Source organism: Lepus europaeus, chromosome 21, assembly GCF_033115175.1.
Source record: "Lepus europaeus isolate LE1 chromosome 21, mLepTim1.pri, whole genome shotgun sequence".
In the NCBI taxonomy this organism is placed as follows: domain Eukaryota; kingdom Metazoa; phylum Chordata; class Mammalia; order Lagomorpha; family Leporidae; genus Lepus; species Lepus europaeus.
In genome coordinates, this window is record NC_084847.1 from 12,932,285 (window position 1) to 12,949,821 (window position 17,537).

Here is a 17,537-nt window from a genome sequence, read left to right on the forward strand (position 1 = left end):
AATTTAAGTTCTCTGTTTTGCCCTCCCAGCCCCATATCTCTGCATGTCACATAAAATATTCTTTTAAAAAAGAAAAATGTCAGGGAGTCAGAGTGGCTCAATAAACTTAAACAACAAATCAAGGCCGGCACCGCGGCTCAATAGGCTAATCCTCCGCCTAGCAGCGCTGGCACACCGGGTTCTAGTCCTGGTCGGGGAGCCGGATTCTGTCCCTGTTGCCCCTCTTCCAGGCCAGCTCTCTGCTGTGGCCAGGGAGTGCAGTGGAGGATGGCCCAAGTCCTTGGGCCCTGCACCCCATGGGAGACCAGGATGAGCACCTGGCTCCTGCCATCGGACCAGCACGGTGCGCTGGCCACAGCACGCCGGCCGCGGCGGCCATTGGAGGGTGAACCAACGACAAAAGGAAGACCTTTCTCTCTGTCTGTCTCTCTCTCTCACTGTCCACTCTGCCTGTCAAAAATAAAAAAATAAATAAAAATTAAAAAAACAAAAATCAATTCAACTGGCAAATGGTGAAAAATTCTCCAATTACCCGAATGTAAAAATCCCTACAAAAATATGCCACTCGTGGCTTTATATTAAGTAAACGTTCAAAATCAATCGCAGGCACTAGCACCGGAATATCATGCTATTAAATGGAAAGGAAGAGTTTTCATTAGGCCGAGTTACTGTGCAGTAAGGGAGCCCGAGCTGCCTTCTAAAATCTCCGCCCGAATGGACAGTCAAGTGACCAAGCCGGAATGTGGGCTGCGGAGTACCCAGCAGAGACATCTTCCTGTTGATGTCCCCGAAGCAGATGGAGGAACTGTGGGGAGGGAGGAGGACGTCCCTGAGCTCCTGGGGCACCACAAGGCAACACGAAGAAAGCGACTCACTCAGATGAGTCGGAGAAAACCGCCACCGTGCATGCGTGTCCACAGGTGCACAACGAAGCTGACGCAGCCAACGCGGCAAATGTGACAGTCAATGCACTAACGTGGCAAATGTGATGACACTGAATGCACTAAGGAGAGACAGGGTTCTCTCTGCTAGTCTTTCAACCTTCCGAAAAAAAGTTAACTGAAAAACACAGATCCCTCCCTCACTCACCGGCGACAGCCACGACAATGCTTACCCGCCACTGGCCACACGCCCGGCACCTGTCTCAGGGATCCCTCACCACCTCTCAGGGTTGGCCTCCTACTGCTCCCATCTCACAGGGGAGAAAACTGACATCCGGCAAGATCACATAACCGACCAGAGGGCCCACAGCAAGAGTACGGCAGAGCTGGGACTCAAACACGGGCGGATCTGGCTGCACAGCCCGGTCCATGCAACGCGGCCCAGAGCTGCGAGAGGGGAGCGCCTCACCTGAGGGTAGGCATCTTCGAAGGCGCGGTCCGGGGTCATGTGCTTGATGGCGTCCGCCAGAACGGTGTTCACCTCTCGTTTCTGGTGGGGAAGAGGCACTGAGTTAGACACAGAGGGACTGACAGGTTGCGAATGCAGCACGCATCTTCCAGGAACAGTTTAGGGCGTTGTGCTGAAGATAGAAACAGAGGGGCCGCCTCACCCGGCCACCTGGCCCAGTACCACGGTCCTACAGACGGCAAGCCCTCTGCCTGAGCTGTGTCCTTTCTCCTGCCTGTCCCAGCATCCTGCTCAGGCACCTGCAGGGAGCACGCGGTGAGGCATTGTGGGAAGGGCGGGGAACCAGCCAATGAGCCAAGTGCGTGCTGGATCAGGCCCAGTGCTTGCTGTTCCAGGACCCGAAGGCAAAGAGCGTTTCCACGTTCAATAAGAAGAGTGTTTACTAACAGTGAGACTATGCGGCAGTGTGCAGAGTTGACCGGAAGCGAGCCGTTCTCACTCATGCCTTGTCCGTGGCTGTCTGGGTGCTACACTGGCAGGTGAATAGAGGCTCAAACACTGTCTGGCTGCCTTCGCCAAAGTGTGCTGCCCTCTGGTCTACACACAGGGAACAGGACAGCCGCCAGGCAAGGCTGCCGTGAGGGGAGGCGGCTTCCAGGGAAGGCAGCACCCAGCGGGCGTTATCTGAACAGCTGCCATTAGCTCCCTCGCCCAGTTTACGCTCACCAAACTCCCCAGCACAGTATTATCCCCACTTTCCAGGTGAGGAAAGGAAGGCTGGAAGCTCAGAGATTCAGCCATGGCTTGGGATCCCCACACCCAGAATCAGAGTGCCAGTTCCAGTCCTGGCCACTCCACGCTTCCAATCCAGTTTCCTTCTAATGCACCTTGGAGCTGGCAGATGATGGCCAAAGCACTTGGGTTCCTGCCACCCAGGAAGGATACCTGGGTGGAGTTCCTGGCTCCTGGTTTCACTCTGTCTAGCCTAACCCTTTCCGCTGGGGACATCTGGGGAGTGAATCAGCAGATGGAAGGTCTCTCTCTCCCTCCTGCTCTGTTACTCTGCCTTTCAGCTTTAAAAAAAAAAAAAAAAAAAAAAAAAAACACCTAGCTACAGCACTAAAAGTACCCAAGGCTCCCTGGAGACAGCCGATTCTAAATTTGGGATAGGAAATATGCAAAGGAGAGCAAGCAAGGAAGGCATAAAAGAATGTTATCCGAAGCAAGTCAGAAAAACCCAGACGCCAGCCTGAACAGGCAGCCCCTGGACAGCAGAGGCAGGACTGAGCATCGGGAAGAATCAGGCACTTGCGATAGACCAAAATCTACCAATGTCTGTATGTCCCTGAGTGCCTGAAGACACCAACAGTTACTGGGCACCCCTGGGATACTGAGGACCGATTCCTATTCTGAAAACTGGTCAGTGAGAGGGAGCAAACCAAGCACCAGACCTGTGCTAGCCAAACACCCAACCAAAGGAAGTCTCCCCTCACACAAGCTCTCCAGCTGGCACAGAAAGCAGAAAGGATAAGCTCCACCCAGCACCGTCTTGCAACCCAATTGCTACTTAAAGCAACTGTCATTCTATGAGTCTGCTGTGTGACTGTGTCCCATGTTGGAATATTCTTTAATTCTATCATTATTATTATCAGACACTTGATCCTATTTATATGATATTTCTATTGAACACTTAATCCTATTTAACACTTAATCCTGTCTAGATGTTCACTTTAACACTTACCATGATCACTTTAACAATTAAGATGGCATTTTTACCACCAAGTTGAATGGGATTTGGAGTCCCATGACAAGTTCTTAAACTGTACCCTTAGAAGTAAGTCCGTAGGAATGTATGCAGAACTATACAGCTTTACAGTCACAAACTTACTCCTCCCTGATTCCCACTCTTATTTTTTACTGAGATCTATTTTCAATTGACTTTATACATATACGATTAACTCAATGTTAAGTAAAGAATACAACAAATAGTACAAAGAAAAAAACTCAACTGTTCCTTGACCGTCAAGAAAAGGGCAGCTCAGGTCATCCCTTCTCCAGTGTCAGTTTCACTTCTACAGATTTCCTTTTAGGTGCTCTATTAGTTCTCACAGATCAGGGGAAACAAAAGGTGTTTGCCCCTTTGAGACTTGCTTATTTCACTAAGTATGATGTCTTCCAGATCCATCCATTTTGTTGTAAATGACCAGACTTCATTTTTTTTTTTTTACTGCTATGTAGTATTCCATAGTGTATATACCCCATAATTTCTTTATCCAGTCTTCAGTTGATGGACATTTACGCTAATTCTGTGTCTCAGCTACAGAAATGTAATTCTTAGTTCTGGAGGATGGGAGTCTAAAGCCAAGGCGCCAGCAGACTCCGTGTGGCAAGGCTCTGTTCCTAAAGACAGAAGCTTTTCACATGGAGACAGGACTGGCAGGTTCCTGGGGGCCCCTTTTACAAATCCCACGCCTGACCTAATCCCCTCTCTTTTTTTATTTGAAAGAGTTACAGAGGAAAGGAAGGACAAAGAGAGAGAGCTTTTTCCACCTGCTAGTTCACTCCCCAAATGGTCACAATGGTCAGCGCTGGGCCAGACAGAAACCAGGAGCCTGAAATACCAACTGGGTCTCCCATGTAGGTGGGAGGGGCCCAAATACTTGGGCCCCCTTCTGCTGCCTTCCCAGGAGCATTAGCAGGGAGCTGGAGTGGAAGTGGAACACCCAGGATTGGAACCAGTGCTCATATGGGATGCTGGAATTGCAGGTGGTGTCTTAACCCACTGAGCTACAACACTGGCCCTAGGGTCTACTACTTAACATCCTCACTTTGGGAATTAGGTTGCAACACAGAAAGGTGAGGGGTCGGGGCCGGCACTGTGGCATAGTGGGTAAAGCCGCCACCTGCAGTGCCGGCATCCTATATGGGCACCGGTTTGAGTCCCGGCTGCTCCACTTCTGATCCAGCTCTCTGCTGTGGCCTGGGAAAGCAGAAGATGGCCCAAGTCCTTGGGCACCTGCGCCCGCGTGGGAGACCCAGAAAAAACTCCTGGGTCCTGGCTTCAGATCAGCTCAGCTCTGGCCGTTCGTTGCGGCCAATTGAGGAGTGAGCCACTGGATAGAAGACCTCTTTCCCTCTCTATCGCTCTCTGCCAGAATTGTGAGGGGTAGCAGACATTCAGACCATAGCACTGCTCAACTTCAGTTTTTAAAAGTGGATTTGGCAGTAAGATTTAAACCCATGTCTACCTGTTCTAAAAGTCCCTGCTCTTTGACAAGCCCCGTGCTCTCCAAATTGTTTTTAGTATGTACCTAAGGAAAGAAGCATGGGGAAAAAATCCTATACAAGTCAAACCTGTTTGGGTAATGCCACTTACTGGACCACCTTGGGGGAAAAAATATCACAATGTGCTTTTGCATCAGCTAAGGTGTCCTAGGCGGGAAAAACGTGCCTAACTTTGCATAATGCAGGATTCCCAAATTTAACACGCCAGCACAGAGCACTTCTTACACTGCCCCATCGTCTTTTGTTACAAAGAATGCCACTTTAGAGAAATTATAAGAACAATTACCACGGTAAAATGCCTGTCTGCCCAGGGCTCATCTGCTATTATAAACACGAGAAACGCCACAGCCATGCTTACCGTGAAATGCTTGCATGTGTACTCCACCCACACTTCGGCACAATTGACGTAGTCCTGCGGAGAGAAGAGGGAGACGTCCTCACGGTGAGCGCAACGCGGCTGACCACACAGCAACTCACGTCCAACCCTGAGCCCCTTCAAGGGCTTTGGCAATCAGCTCTCGACTGACAATGACAATGACCGCCGAGTCAGGCTACTCGCCCAGGAAAAGACTCGGTCAGGGGAAATGGTCAAGGTCAACGGTTCTGATGTTTCACAACGAAGACAGAAGGGAGAGACGAGAACAGCAGCAAGTGTCCCCTCACCCAGGGCTTTTCTTCCCACGGTTTGTTATCTGCCGTCCACCGCAGTCCAAAACTAAGTCATGGAAGATCCCAGAACCAATTCAGAAGCTTTGAGTAGCTCACGTCTCAAGGTCTAACTGCAATGTTAGGGGACACGCAAGGAGGTGGCTGTGCAGGTGAACGCGGCCATGTTGAAGCCGGGGAGCAGAGGGGCCGGGGCCCAGAGGTTCATCATTTGCAGATCCTGAATGAGCAGGGGGTTTTCTGACCACCAGAAACTGTGCAATGGGTATTTACGGTGCACGGCATACTGTTTAGACACACGTATGTATAGTCTGAGGAACGGCTAAATGGAGGTAATTACTCAATGCGTGCACTGCTTCATATACGCATCACCTTTTGTGGTGCCAACAGTTAAAATCTAACCTCTTGGTGACTCCAAGTACACCACACACTGATTTTGACTACAGTCACCAGGCAGTACAACCAGTCTCATACACTTCTGAACAGGCTGCTACAGTCAGCCAATCGGTGTTAGGTCAACAGAGTTGGGGAACATGCAGCCCGCAGGCCTTGTAAGGCCATGAAGCCATTTGGTCGGGTCCTCCCACGGCAACCACAGGCGGCACTCGATTCAGTACATCGATAGGAGGCTAATTTTTAAGCTGATAATCGTGTATGGCCTGCGGATGATGTCATAAATAGCCAAGGGCCCTCGGCAGAAAAAAAAAAGCTCCCCACTCCTGGATTAAACAGTTTACCAGTGTCTCCCCGTGTGACTCTGGAAGTCATTTCTAGTTTCCTAAGTGACAGCAAGGGAAGGTACCAGGTGCTCGCCTGCCTGCGATGCCCCCAACGGTGCTGTTAGCAGGGTGTGGGGACAGTTGTTCAGCCCGCCGGCCTTCCTGACCGGCCACTGCATTGGTTGCTGGAAACTGCCTCAAAGGATGAGTGGACACGAAAGCCACACTCGCAGCACGACGGCCACCACCACACGTGCCACAGTCACTGGCGTGAGACCGGCTCCGGGGCCACCTGCAGTGCAGGGCCAGGGAGGCCAGGGGACTCCATGCAAGGCCTGGAGCCTGGAGTTCCTCTTGCTCTCTGTTTGCTCAATGGCTGACCTGGAAGTTAGGAATACTCTACTAAAACGGGAACTTTCAAGCCCAAAACCCTACAGACTGTTGCATTGGGGATCCGGATCCTCTCCGTCACAGGTCTTTCAAAGCTTCCCGTATTTGTTATCTTGTTCTGAGAGCATTTGAGGCCTCAAGAATAAGAAACAATTAGGATAGAAAAATCAAAGGCCTTTAAGGCTAGCAGTGCTCCGTCACAGGTTAATAAACAGTACAGGGAACAGAAGCAGGTTTCTTTTCAAAAGAAATTCTTTAACAAAGGAGGATGCGTGATTGCACAGAAAGCCGTCAGCCTGGGGTGCGAGCGGCCACCCACCTGTGGATTCCTCAGCTTCGTGATCACCTTCCAAGCTTCATTGAGAATCTGAAGACGATCATTCTCGGGAGGATCTGCCAAGGCCAAGTTTAACCCCAGGGAGCGAAAAAGCAGGTGCTGAGAAAAATACCAAACCACCACGTTACTGGGGATTTTAAAGTCAAAGTCCCTGGAGGCTCAGCGAGGCAAAGAGCAGCAGCTGCGCACGGGTCAGCCATCTCAGGTTTCTGCTCCAAGGGCCACCTTCTCAAGGTCAAGCACGGATCGACCCGCCTCACTCCCAGCAGCTCGAGGGAGGGCACTGGCTCCGCGTGCTGGTCTAACTTGTGGGCCACCGTATCCCAATATTCCACCACAGAAAGCATTTCGTACGTAAGCAAAGGGAGCAGATGTATTTGTCAAGACTTAAGACCAAAGTGTTTGCGCCACGGTGAGCGAGTCTGGGGATTGAGGACTCACAGCAATGTCATGGCGTCTAACCTTCCCAGCCCCTCTCAACTCTCCCCTGGCGTCTGTCACACACACACAGCCTGTGCTCGGGTCCCTGCTGGCCCTCGCTGACCCCACCCCTGGACGCGGCCCCCCGACAGCTGCCAGGTAGAGACTGCTGATCGTCCTCCCACCGCGGCTGAACCAGGACCCACCTTGGGGAAGCCAGACTCGTCACATTCTTTGATCATGCCGATGAAGTCCATAGCCCGCGCGGCAATGAACTCGGCCCTGAAGGCGGACATCACGGAGTTCAGCAGCAAGGCACTGCGAGACACAAGCGCCCACGTCAGCGGAGCAGCCCCTGCGTGAAGGCTGCTTCAAGGGCTTTAAATTTACATATATATAAAACAAATTTTAGATCTTGGGATGAAAAGCAGTCTTTAAATAGTGAAGTTTAACAAAAACAAAAAAGCCGAGTAAAAGGGCACCCTCTAGAGAGTAACACAGTGTGATGCATGTACTTGGCATTTGATAATTAGTGAATTAACCGGATGAGTGGATGGAAGGAAGGAGGGGTGGGAGGACAGGTAAACTCGCAATGGAAGCCAAGCAAGCTTTTCAGTTGCTGGTGCACCGCCAATACTAGGCACGAGGACCCACACCACCACCACCACACACCCGTCTCTCTTAGGGTGGCACCAGGGACCCAGCGGTGAACACAAGCTCTACCATCGCCAGGGGCACAGAGGAGACCTCCCTTGCCTGGAGACAGGATGGCCAGGTTCATCCCAGCCCTGTCTCACCACAGCACCACGGGGAGAAAACTATTATTAGCCCCATTTTAAAGGCAAAGACACCAAGGCGTGCAAGGATCAAGGAAGCAGGCCACAGTCACAAAGCCACGACCGTGGGGAGCTTAGGTCTGAGGCCAGGAAACTGAACCCCAGCTTCGGAAATCTCTGCACTATTTATCACCCCTCTGTCAGCTCTCAGGGGAGCAGGCTGACCTCCAATCAGCAACCAAGCCCATTTTCAAGTTCAGACTCTGTGACTCTTCAGATACTCACTTATTTCCTAGTTTCTTACATCTCTCCATCATCTCGGTCAGCAGGGCCTAAGAAATTAATGAAAAATTCATGAGATTACAGGATCTAAAGCAGTATCTCCAAGACACTCCCAAAGGAAAATTCTAGAATCAAATGTGGCCAGAGACCCATTTACCTAAGGCCTAGTGCCAGACAGGGAGAGGGAGGGAAAAAAATTTACCTTCAAGGCATCGGTATCATGGGTAGCACCTGGGTCTCTGGCATCAGGCACCCGTGGGCTCCACTCCAGCCTCACCAACTACCAACAGCAAGGCCTTGGCCAAGTCGCCAACTCTGCGAAGCCTGGAAGTCCCTTTGCTCCGTGCCTCTCCTCCTCCCTACCCCCCAGCTCATAGCCCACGCACGAAGCCCCACTTAGTGCCTGAGTCACGGGGACAAGCACACTGCACTCGCCATCTCCCCGTCGCAATCCCTGATCAGGCAGGCGTATTACTCTCCCATTTCACAGATGAGAAGATGAGGCCCAGAGCAGCCATGTGCTCGGCACCCAAGGTCACGCACTGAGCAACACAGCCAGGGCAGAACCCAGGCAGCCTGGCACCTGCGGCCGGGCTCTTATCTCCAATTTCCTCTCCACCTAATTTGCAGCACATTTCCCTGCCAAAGGAAGTGAAAGTCCCACTCACTGGGAACACTGCTGATGGCTTCAGAGCTATCTTAAGACAACTGAGCGTCTTCCAAAGAGCTCCTGGTTTTAACAAAAATCAATGGGAGTATCCTCCAGGGAAAGCTGTGAGCGCTCAGATAAGGTCAACCCTAAGATGACAGCGCCAGCCACGGCAGCCTGGACACCGAGCGCGCCCCGGGCCCAGATGCCCTGGGAGACCCCTGTGACAGCATCCCCATTGTGCAGATGATGAAGTCAAGTTCGGACAGCTGAAGCCACTTCCCTGCAAGTGGCAGGGGGGGAGACCTGTGTCTAAAAACTGTGCCCTCCCCCAGCTGTGACCCCGGGTCACAGGTGTGGCTGGGTAATTCAGCTGAGAGCTGACTGTGGAGACGTAGTCAACACCCCCATCCTAGAACTTTGGTTTTATCCAGGCGTCTGTGTCTGCCCCACATAAATCAGGCGGGGTCCTGTTCCAGGCTGAACTCCTAAAGTGACTGCATTTAGGTACAGGGCCTTTAAGGAAGCATTAGGGTTAAATGAGATCTTAAGGGTGGAGCCCTGATCCAATAGGAAGGGCTGTGTTCTCCCCAGAAGGGGAGGGCCCAGCAGGATGCCATGCCCAAGGGAAAGGCCAGGTGAGGTTCCAGTGAGAAGGCGGCCGTCTGTACAAGGACAGTCCTCGGGAGCAGCCCTGCCTGCACCTTGACCTTGGGCTTCAGCCTCCAGAACTGAGCAGACTAACACAGGGCCAAAGCAGCCAGGGTGGTCACACTGCCCCAGCCAGTGGCAGGTGCAGACCTGGGCACATCACCCACTTCCAGCTGTTGAGCCGGGATGCGAAATCTTCTGGGGACTCTGAGGAAAGGTGTCCCTGTTGGTAACTGAGATTTCCTGTCTTTCTGCCTCTGGATAAGGTCACATTCGGATGTAATGCCCAGAGTGGCAGCAGTCACCTTGTTACCAGCTACAGAGAGAGACAGAGAGGCAGGCTGCCTGGCCCGGAGGTTTTATCTTTGGCCTTTGGGGTCAGACCTGTCCTGGAAGAGGACACACTGAGTTATATGTGCAGGCTGTGGTCAGAAACATCTCAGCTGATATAAAATTGATGATGTCACAAATGGCTTCCCTGACCTACTCGCAGTGCATTTATATCTAAAAAGCCATCTTTTTTTTTTTTTTTTTTAACAGGCAGAGTGGATAGTGAGAGAGAGAGAGACAGAGAGAAAGGTCTTCCTTTGCCGTTGGTTCACCCTCCAATGGCCGCTGCAATTGGCGTGCTGCGGCCGGCGCACCGAGCTGATCCGAAGGCAGGAGCCAGGTGCTTCTCCTGGTCTCCCATGGGGTGCAGGGCCCAAGCACTTGGGCCATCCCCCACTGCACTCCCTGGCCACAGCAGAGAGCTGGCCTGGAAGAGGGGCAACCAGGATAGAATCCAGTGCCCTGACCGGGACTAGAACCCGGTGTGCTGGCGCCACAGGCGGAGGATTAACCTAGTGAGCTGTGGCGCTAGCCCAGAATGCAGAATGGGATAGTTCTAACAACTGACTGTCATAAAAGTCACGTGGGCCTGGTCCCTGTCTCACTGTCCACTCTGCCTCTCAAAAAAAAAAAAAAAAAAAACAAAAACAAAAACAAAAAACTACCCCATTCCTAATCATGTTGCTGGCCTCTTACCAAGCCTAACATACACATTTCTCTTAGGTGCGAGGTACAGGCAAAGACCCAGCACATAAAGCGTTTGGTACCCTCTGTAGTTTCAGGAATCTATGGGGTGTCTTGCAACACGGCCCTGCAGAGAACAGGGGACCACTGAATATGGGCAACACAGCAGTGAGCAAAACAGAGCCCCGTGTCCTCATGGGGCTTCCTTCTCATATCCACGTGTGCGTGCACACACACACACATACACAGAAAAGGTGAACTAGGACAAAGGCCGACATATCAATGGGATTCTGGCCATGAAGACCAGATCGGCGCTCAGAATGTTGTCCTTTTCACAAAAAAGGAATGCATTAAAAATGCGTACAAGGAGATACCTTGATAAACAGCAGAGGGGACGGGATGAGACACGCGTGGCCAGGGGGCCTGGCGGGTCTGGGGGAGGCGATTCCCCTTGCGGGCTTCTTCCAAGGCGGGCGTTCACTGTGGGTGCCCATCTGTGTGTGAGGCTTTTGTCACTGGGGCTCCTGCTCCTACATTCCACTTAGATAACACTTCACTGCTCTTAGAACAACTATAAAGCTGAGAAGTGGCTATGGGCAGAAGGTTAAGTAACACTGGCACGCACCAAGAAAAACGACTGTGCTCCCTCCCAACACCCCCTTCCCAGGGACGCCGCTGGGTGCTTGTTCCCAGGGTCAACATTGAGTGCTTACTCTGCTAGAACTCGGTCTCTGCCCGATGAATGCCAGCTGTCGTGCAAGCCTGCCTTTGGGTTTCACAAAACTGGAATCATCGCGTCCACGCGAGAACCTAGGATGGCCCCCCTCTTCCCAGGGTAATCAGTTGAGACAAACCCACCTCTGTCTTTAATGGAATCTGTATCATGGACAGACACTGTTCAACAAGAACAGAGAGGTCCAGGCTACCCAACATCCAGCTTCCACCAGTGGTGACTTTTTAAAGTTTTATTTATTTGAAAGGCAGAGAAAGCAAATTTTCATCCACTGGTTCACTCCCCAAACGCCTCCAACAGCTGTGACTATTGTCAGGCTAAAGACAGGAGGTGAGCTCAGTCCGGGTATCCCACATGGGTAGCAGGGACCCAAGTCCTTGAACCATCACACACACACACACCCACTTAGAGTGTACAGCAGCAGGGATCAGGAGCAGAGTGGGAACTTGAACCCACGTACTCTGATACGGGTATGCAGGTGCACCCAACACCCACCCTACTGGCAACATCCTACACGGCACTATCAACGCCAGGACCCTGAACTAGACTATGTCAGCAGGTCTTATACCCATTATTATTGTCTTGTTTTGGTTTTGGTGGGGAAGGGTATGTCTCTGGTCTAACTTTATGACACTGTATGCATTTATATAGGTTTATGCAACCATTAGCATATTTAAAGGATGGATTTTTAAGGTTATTTCCAGGTTAGGGTTATTTCAGGTTATTTTTTTCACTTCAAAAGCACACAGAAAGAGAAGTCAGACGAAGGTTGCATTCCTGTTTTCTAAACCAAAAGGAACTCATCTGTCGTTCAGAGTGCTCCCCAACTTGTGCCTGTGCTCTGTCACCTCCCAGAGCTTACAAACACACTTCATGCGAAAGTGAAATGTCACTCACGCCATCTCTTCCTTCTTAATTCTCTAAAGGAAGCAGAACTGTGAAGGGTAAGCAGCATCATCAGCTAGCTTTTTTATTTTCTTTTTATTTGAAAGGCAGAGAAAAAGAGCCAGAGAGAAACAGCTGGAAAAAGACCTTCATCCTCCACCAACTGGCTGGCTCCTCAAATGCCTGCAACAGCCAGGGCCGGACCAGGTCTCCTGCAGCAGAGGCAGGAGCCCAAGCACTTGGGCCATCCTCCACTGCCCTCCCAGGCCATAGCTGAGAGCTGGCCTGGAAGAGGGGCAACCGGGACAGAATCTGGTGTCCCGACTGGGACTAGAACCCGGGATGCTGGCGCCACAGGTGGAAGATTAACCAAGTGAGCCACAGCACCGGCCCCTAAACTAAAATTAACTCGTACATAGCTCAGGCTGGTCACAGATTTCTACTTGGGCTTTTATTCAGTAATGCCAGTGTTTACAAACACTGCTTCATAAGAGAATAAAATGATATGCGTATTATATTTTCCTTATGTTTCCTCTTCATGTTTCCAAATGAAGCAGAACTACAAAGGGTGAGCGGAATCAGGAACAAATCTTTTTTTCGTTTTACTAGAAAGCAGAGATACCCGGAAAGATCTCTTCCATCTGCCGGCTCCCTCCTCAAATACCCACAACAGTCAGGGCTGGGCCAGGCTGAAGCCAGGAGCCTGGAACGCACGTCAGGGCCTGCTGCTGCCTCCCACGGTACGCCAGCGGAAGGCTGGAACTGGAAACGGAGAAGCCAGCACTCACACCAGGCCCTCCCATAGAGGATGCAGTGTCCCATGGGCCGTGTTAACCACTGCGCCACACACCTGCCCCCAGAAACTAACCTTTCCCACACCCACAGCTAATATGCTCCAGTCTCAAAGAACTACTTCAGTGTAGAAAAGAAAAGAAATCCCACACCCAACACATTAAAAAAAAAAAAAAAAAAAAGACATTTTGGGGCAGGCACTGTGGCACAGCAGGTTAAGCCGCTGCCTGCAGTGCCAGCATCCCATAGGAGTACTGGTTCGAGTCCCAGCTGCTCCACTTCTGAGCCAACTCCTGGCTCACGTGCCTAGGAAAGCAGCAGAAGATGGCCCGGGTATTTGGTGGTTCCAGCACCCAAGTGGGAGACCCGGATGGAGCTCCTGGCTTCAGCCTGGCCCAGCCCTGCCCTGGCTGCTGTGGCTGTTTGGGGAGTGAACCAGGAGACAGAGATTTTCTCTCTCTCTCTGCCTCTCCCTCTAATTCTGCCTTTCAAATAAATATTAAAATTAAAAAAGAGGACATTTTAACTATTCCCTCATATTTCTTGTCCATTGGAAATTTTTTCCTAACCTGACTGATAGAAATAACAAAGCTATATGCTTGGCCGGCGCCATGGCTCACTAGGCTAATCCTCTGCCTGCGGCACCGGCACACCGGGTTCTAGTCCTGGTCGGGGCGCCGGATTCTATCCCGGTTGCCCCTCTTCCAGGCCAGCTCTCTGCTGTGGCCCGGCAATGCAGTGGAGGATGGCCCAAGTGCTTGGGCCCTGCACCCGCATGGGAGACCAGGGGAAACACCTGGCTCCTGGCTTCGGATCAGCGCAGCACACCGGCCACGGCAGCCATTGGAGGGTGAACCAACGGCAAAGGAAGACCTTTCTCTCTCTCTCTCTCCCTGTCCACTCTGCCTGTCAAAACAAAACAAAACAAAACAAAAAAACTATATGCTTAAGGGGAGTTTAAGCATTTGCTATTAGCCTAACCACATTTTTCAAATGTTTAAAGTACAATTTGCAGTGTGGCCACTGGAGTAATAGCCCACGGGTGGTCTGTCAGGGTCTCTAAGTCCCTCAAGGGAGGTCAGGGGACACCAGGAAGGAGAGCTGGAGGGGACAGACCTGCCGGTTTCAAAGCCAGCATCAAAATGGCTCACAGCAGGGACTCCCTCCAGCCGCTGAACAGGGAGCAAGCCTCCGTGCCCACATTGCAAACATGGACAGCAACGGTCCCCAGCCCAGGAAAGCTGGGAAGGCGAACGAAGATAATCCAAGCCAAGCAGCCCACACGGAGCGAGCCTCAAACACGAGCTCGCGGTGCCTGGGAGCTGTCCCCGTCCCGTGACCGCCACGTCCAGCTCCCAGGGTGAGAGACAGCCTCCAACCTTCCCAGCAGGGGAAGCGTGTGTCATGAGGCTAAGTTAAGCAGCACAAAGTTATTCAGGGACACGGTCTCATCTACAAAATGAGAGAGACAGTGACACAGAGAGAGACTACTTCACAGGAACCGCACCAGGAGGCCGGCACGGACCAGTTAGGGAATGTAGGATTTTACAGTTGTTGTCTTCTTGCAGCCTTTCTGTTTTTTCCTAAACTCTTTCTCATGAGTCTGTATTTTTAGTGAAACATTTTTTTCTTGGTATGAAACAATCACACGGCACGCACTTGGCACAGCAATTTTTTTTTTTTTAATTTTATTTATCTACTTGAGAGGAGGGAGAAGGAGAGGGCAGAGGGGAGAGGGGAGGGGGGGGAGGGGAGAGAGGTCTTCCATCTGCTGATTCACTCCCCAAATGCCTACAACAGCCAGAGCTGGGCTGATCTGAAGCCAGGAGCTTCTTCCGGGTCTCCCACATGGGTGCAGAGGTCCAAGGACTTGGGCCATCTTCCACTGCTTTCCCAGAGCATAAACAGAGAGCTGGATCGAAAGTGGAGCAGCCAGGACTCGAACCAGCACCCATATGGGATGCTGGCACCGCAGGTAGAGCTTAGCCTGTTATACCACAGCACCAGGCCCTGGCACAGCAATGAAGACACCACTTGGGACACCCTGCTTCCCATATCAGAGGGCCTGGGTTCAAGTCTCGACTCTGCTTCCAATTCCAGCTTCCGTCTAAGGCTCACTCTGGGAGGCAGTGGATGATGGCTCAATATTTAGGTCCCTGCCGTTCACATGGGAGACAGATGGAGCTCCTGGCTTCGGCCTGGCCCCATCCAGCTTCTGCAGACATCTGGGGAGTGAACCAACAAACAGAAAATGCATTGATTGATCAATCCCTCTGCCTTTCAAAACTGCAATATTACTTTTTAAAATAGCCTCCCTCGCCTGTTCTATCAACTGGTCGACCTGCCCTGATCCATCTGGTGCCCTCTGCCAAGCTGATCTCCTGCAAGCGGTGCCTGTCAGGACCGACCTTAGGAGTGGACGCCAGCCCCACTGGCCATGTGTCCCAGTCACCATCACAACAGCCCTTAGAGGAAGGTGCTATTATTAGACCCATTTTACAGTGGGCAAAATGGAGGTCAGGAAGCCCAAGGCAACCCAGCTGTGTCTGGCTGCCTGCCCCAGGCTCTGCTCATGCACCTTCCTCTTCCATCCAGCACTGGGCACCGGCTCCCGATGCTCAGCCAGCCAGCGATCCCCAGACACCACACCAGCCACGCTGATGGCAGGGGTCCGGCCTTTCGCCCTGCACGCCCCCACTCCGATACACAGGCAGCTGCTGGGTGATGACGATGAGACGCTTATCAAGGGATCTGTTTTGTTTCTATATAAGATGTGCCTGAAATCAGGGGCGTAAGTTCATTTTATATTCATTTTAGTTTTTATTTATTTTCTTGAGAGGTAGAGAGACAAACACAAGGTCCTCCGATGCTTCCAACAGCTTGGACTGGGCCAGGCCAAAGCAGGGAGTTGGAAACTCAACCCAGGGTCTCTCTCTAACTCCTCGAGCCATCACCACTGCCTCCCGGGGTCTGCCCTAGTAAGAAGCCGGAATTAGGAGTGGAGTCGATGTTGAACCCAGCCACTCCATATGGGATGGGGCTGTCCCCAAAACAGCTTAACCAGGAGGCCAAATGCCCAGCCCTCAGTAGTCTTGTTTCAATTTCTGAGGGAGAAGTAGAGCCTGTCTTCAAACAGAAGCTGCCCTTTGGAATGAAGCATTCCCAACTACGGACGCAATGCTATGTCCCATCACGACCCGGCATGGAAACCCTAACTTCCAAGGTCATGGTACAAGGAGGCAAGGCCTGCACAAACAGGATCGGTGCCCTTCTCCACCGTGCGAGGCTCCAACAGATCTGGGCTGGCCCCTCACCTTGACCTTCTAGCCTCCAGGACTGCAGGGAAGAAGCTCCTGTTCCTGATGAGGTCCCTGGGGGGACACAGCAGTCCAGAGACACACAGACACTCCCCAACTTTTTCAATTTGGAGCTCCAATTCCGATCTACAACTGCGGGTCAGATCTTCACAGCTGAAGGCGATTTCTCCTTTCCCTCCCTCCTCTCACCTGCCAGCCAGATCACCAGCTGCTGGAGCCAAACGCCACCACCTCCACTTTTTGGAGGCTCTGCTCCCCAGTGGGCTCACTGCAGCTCGCATCAGAGCCTTGGGGCCCAGTGGTCGACACGCCTTCAGCTCCCCCTCCCAGGCTGCCATCGGTTCTTCCACATTTCGGAGGGTTTTGTTTTTTTTTTTTTTTTAACAAGACACTGCAAGTCCCTGATTCAAGTGCCCCAAGAACCGCAGTTTATTATTATTCGGGTGACCTAATTTTTTAATCACTCTGCCAGTGCAACAAAGATCTCCCCCAGCTTCAAGACTCCCTGGGAGGGCTCCAGTCCCAGCTTCTGCCATCCCCTGCGATTTCCGGTGCTTAAAATAAAAGGCACAATGCCTTAGAATCCGGACCTTTTGTTTTCAATCTGATTTTGCCTTTTGGCAAAATAAGGAGAAGAAAATAAGCATTCTCCTTTCCAACATGACCACCCTGCTTGTACATTCCAGCCATTCAGCGGATGAGCAAGGGCAGCTCTCTAAGCCAAGTTCACGGTACTACCTCCCCAGGAGCTGGGGACAGGCTGAGGTCACAGCAAACAGGCAAGACAAGGTCACACAATCGTCCCTTTACACTGACTTCATCTAAAACCGATCTGCTGGGGCCGCCGAGTGGCAGTCGGTTAAGCTACCACTTGCAACACTAGCATCCCCTACTGGAGTGCCAGTTACAGCCCTGACTGCTCCGCTTCCAACCCAGCTCCCTGCCAATGCGCCTGGGAAAGCAGCGAACAATGGCCCAAGTACACAGGCCCCTGCCACCCACGTGAGAGAACTGGATGCGTCTGCTGGCTCCTGGTTTGGCGGCCATTTGGGTAATGAACTGGTGCATGGAAGATCTTTCTCTATTGCTCTGCCTTTCAAATAAATAATTAAATCTTTAAAAATAAGTAAAATTAATTCACTTAGTGGTGAAAAAAAAATGCACCCAAAATACAAGATGCCCCTGATTTTCTACCCATTTTTTGCAATGTAAAAAAAAAAGTAAAAATCTAAGCAGCCTACACACGCTGACAGTTAGAAAACACAGGTGTG

General features: G+C 51.6%; 1 protein-coding gene across 2 annotated transcripts in view; it reads right to left on the reverse strand.

The window, feature by feature from the left end:
- VPS35L (VPS35 endosomal protein sorting factor like) overlaps nt 1–17,537 on the reverse strand; it is a 102,230-nt gene that overhangs the window by 48,774 nt on the left and 35,919 nt on the right. For both annotated transcript variants that reach the window (XM_062179780.1, XM_062179781.1), the window contains exons 15-19: nt 8,229–8,275; nt 7,374–7,485; nt 6,730–6,846; nt 4,994–5,047; nt 1,351–1,431 (exon numbers count right to left, since the gene is read on the reverse strand). In XM_062179780.1, the coding sequence (XP_062035764.1) occupies nt 1,351–1,431; nt 4,994–5,047; nt 6,730–6,846; nt 7,374–7,485; nt 8,229–8,275 (411 nt within the window). The remainder of the gene's footprint in view (nt 1–1,350; nt 1,432–4,993; nt 5,048–6,729; nt 6,847–7,373; nt 7,486–8,228; nt 8,276–17,537) is intronic.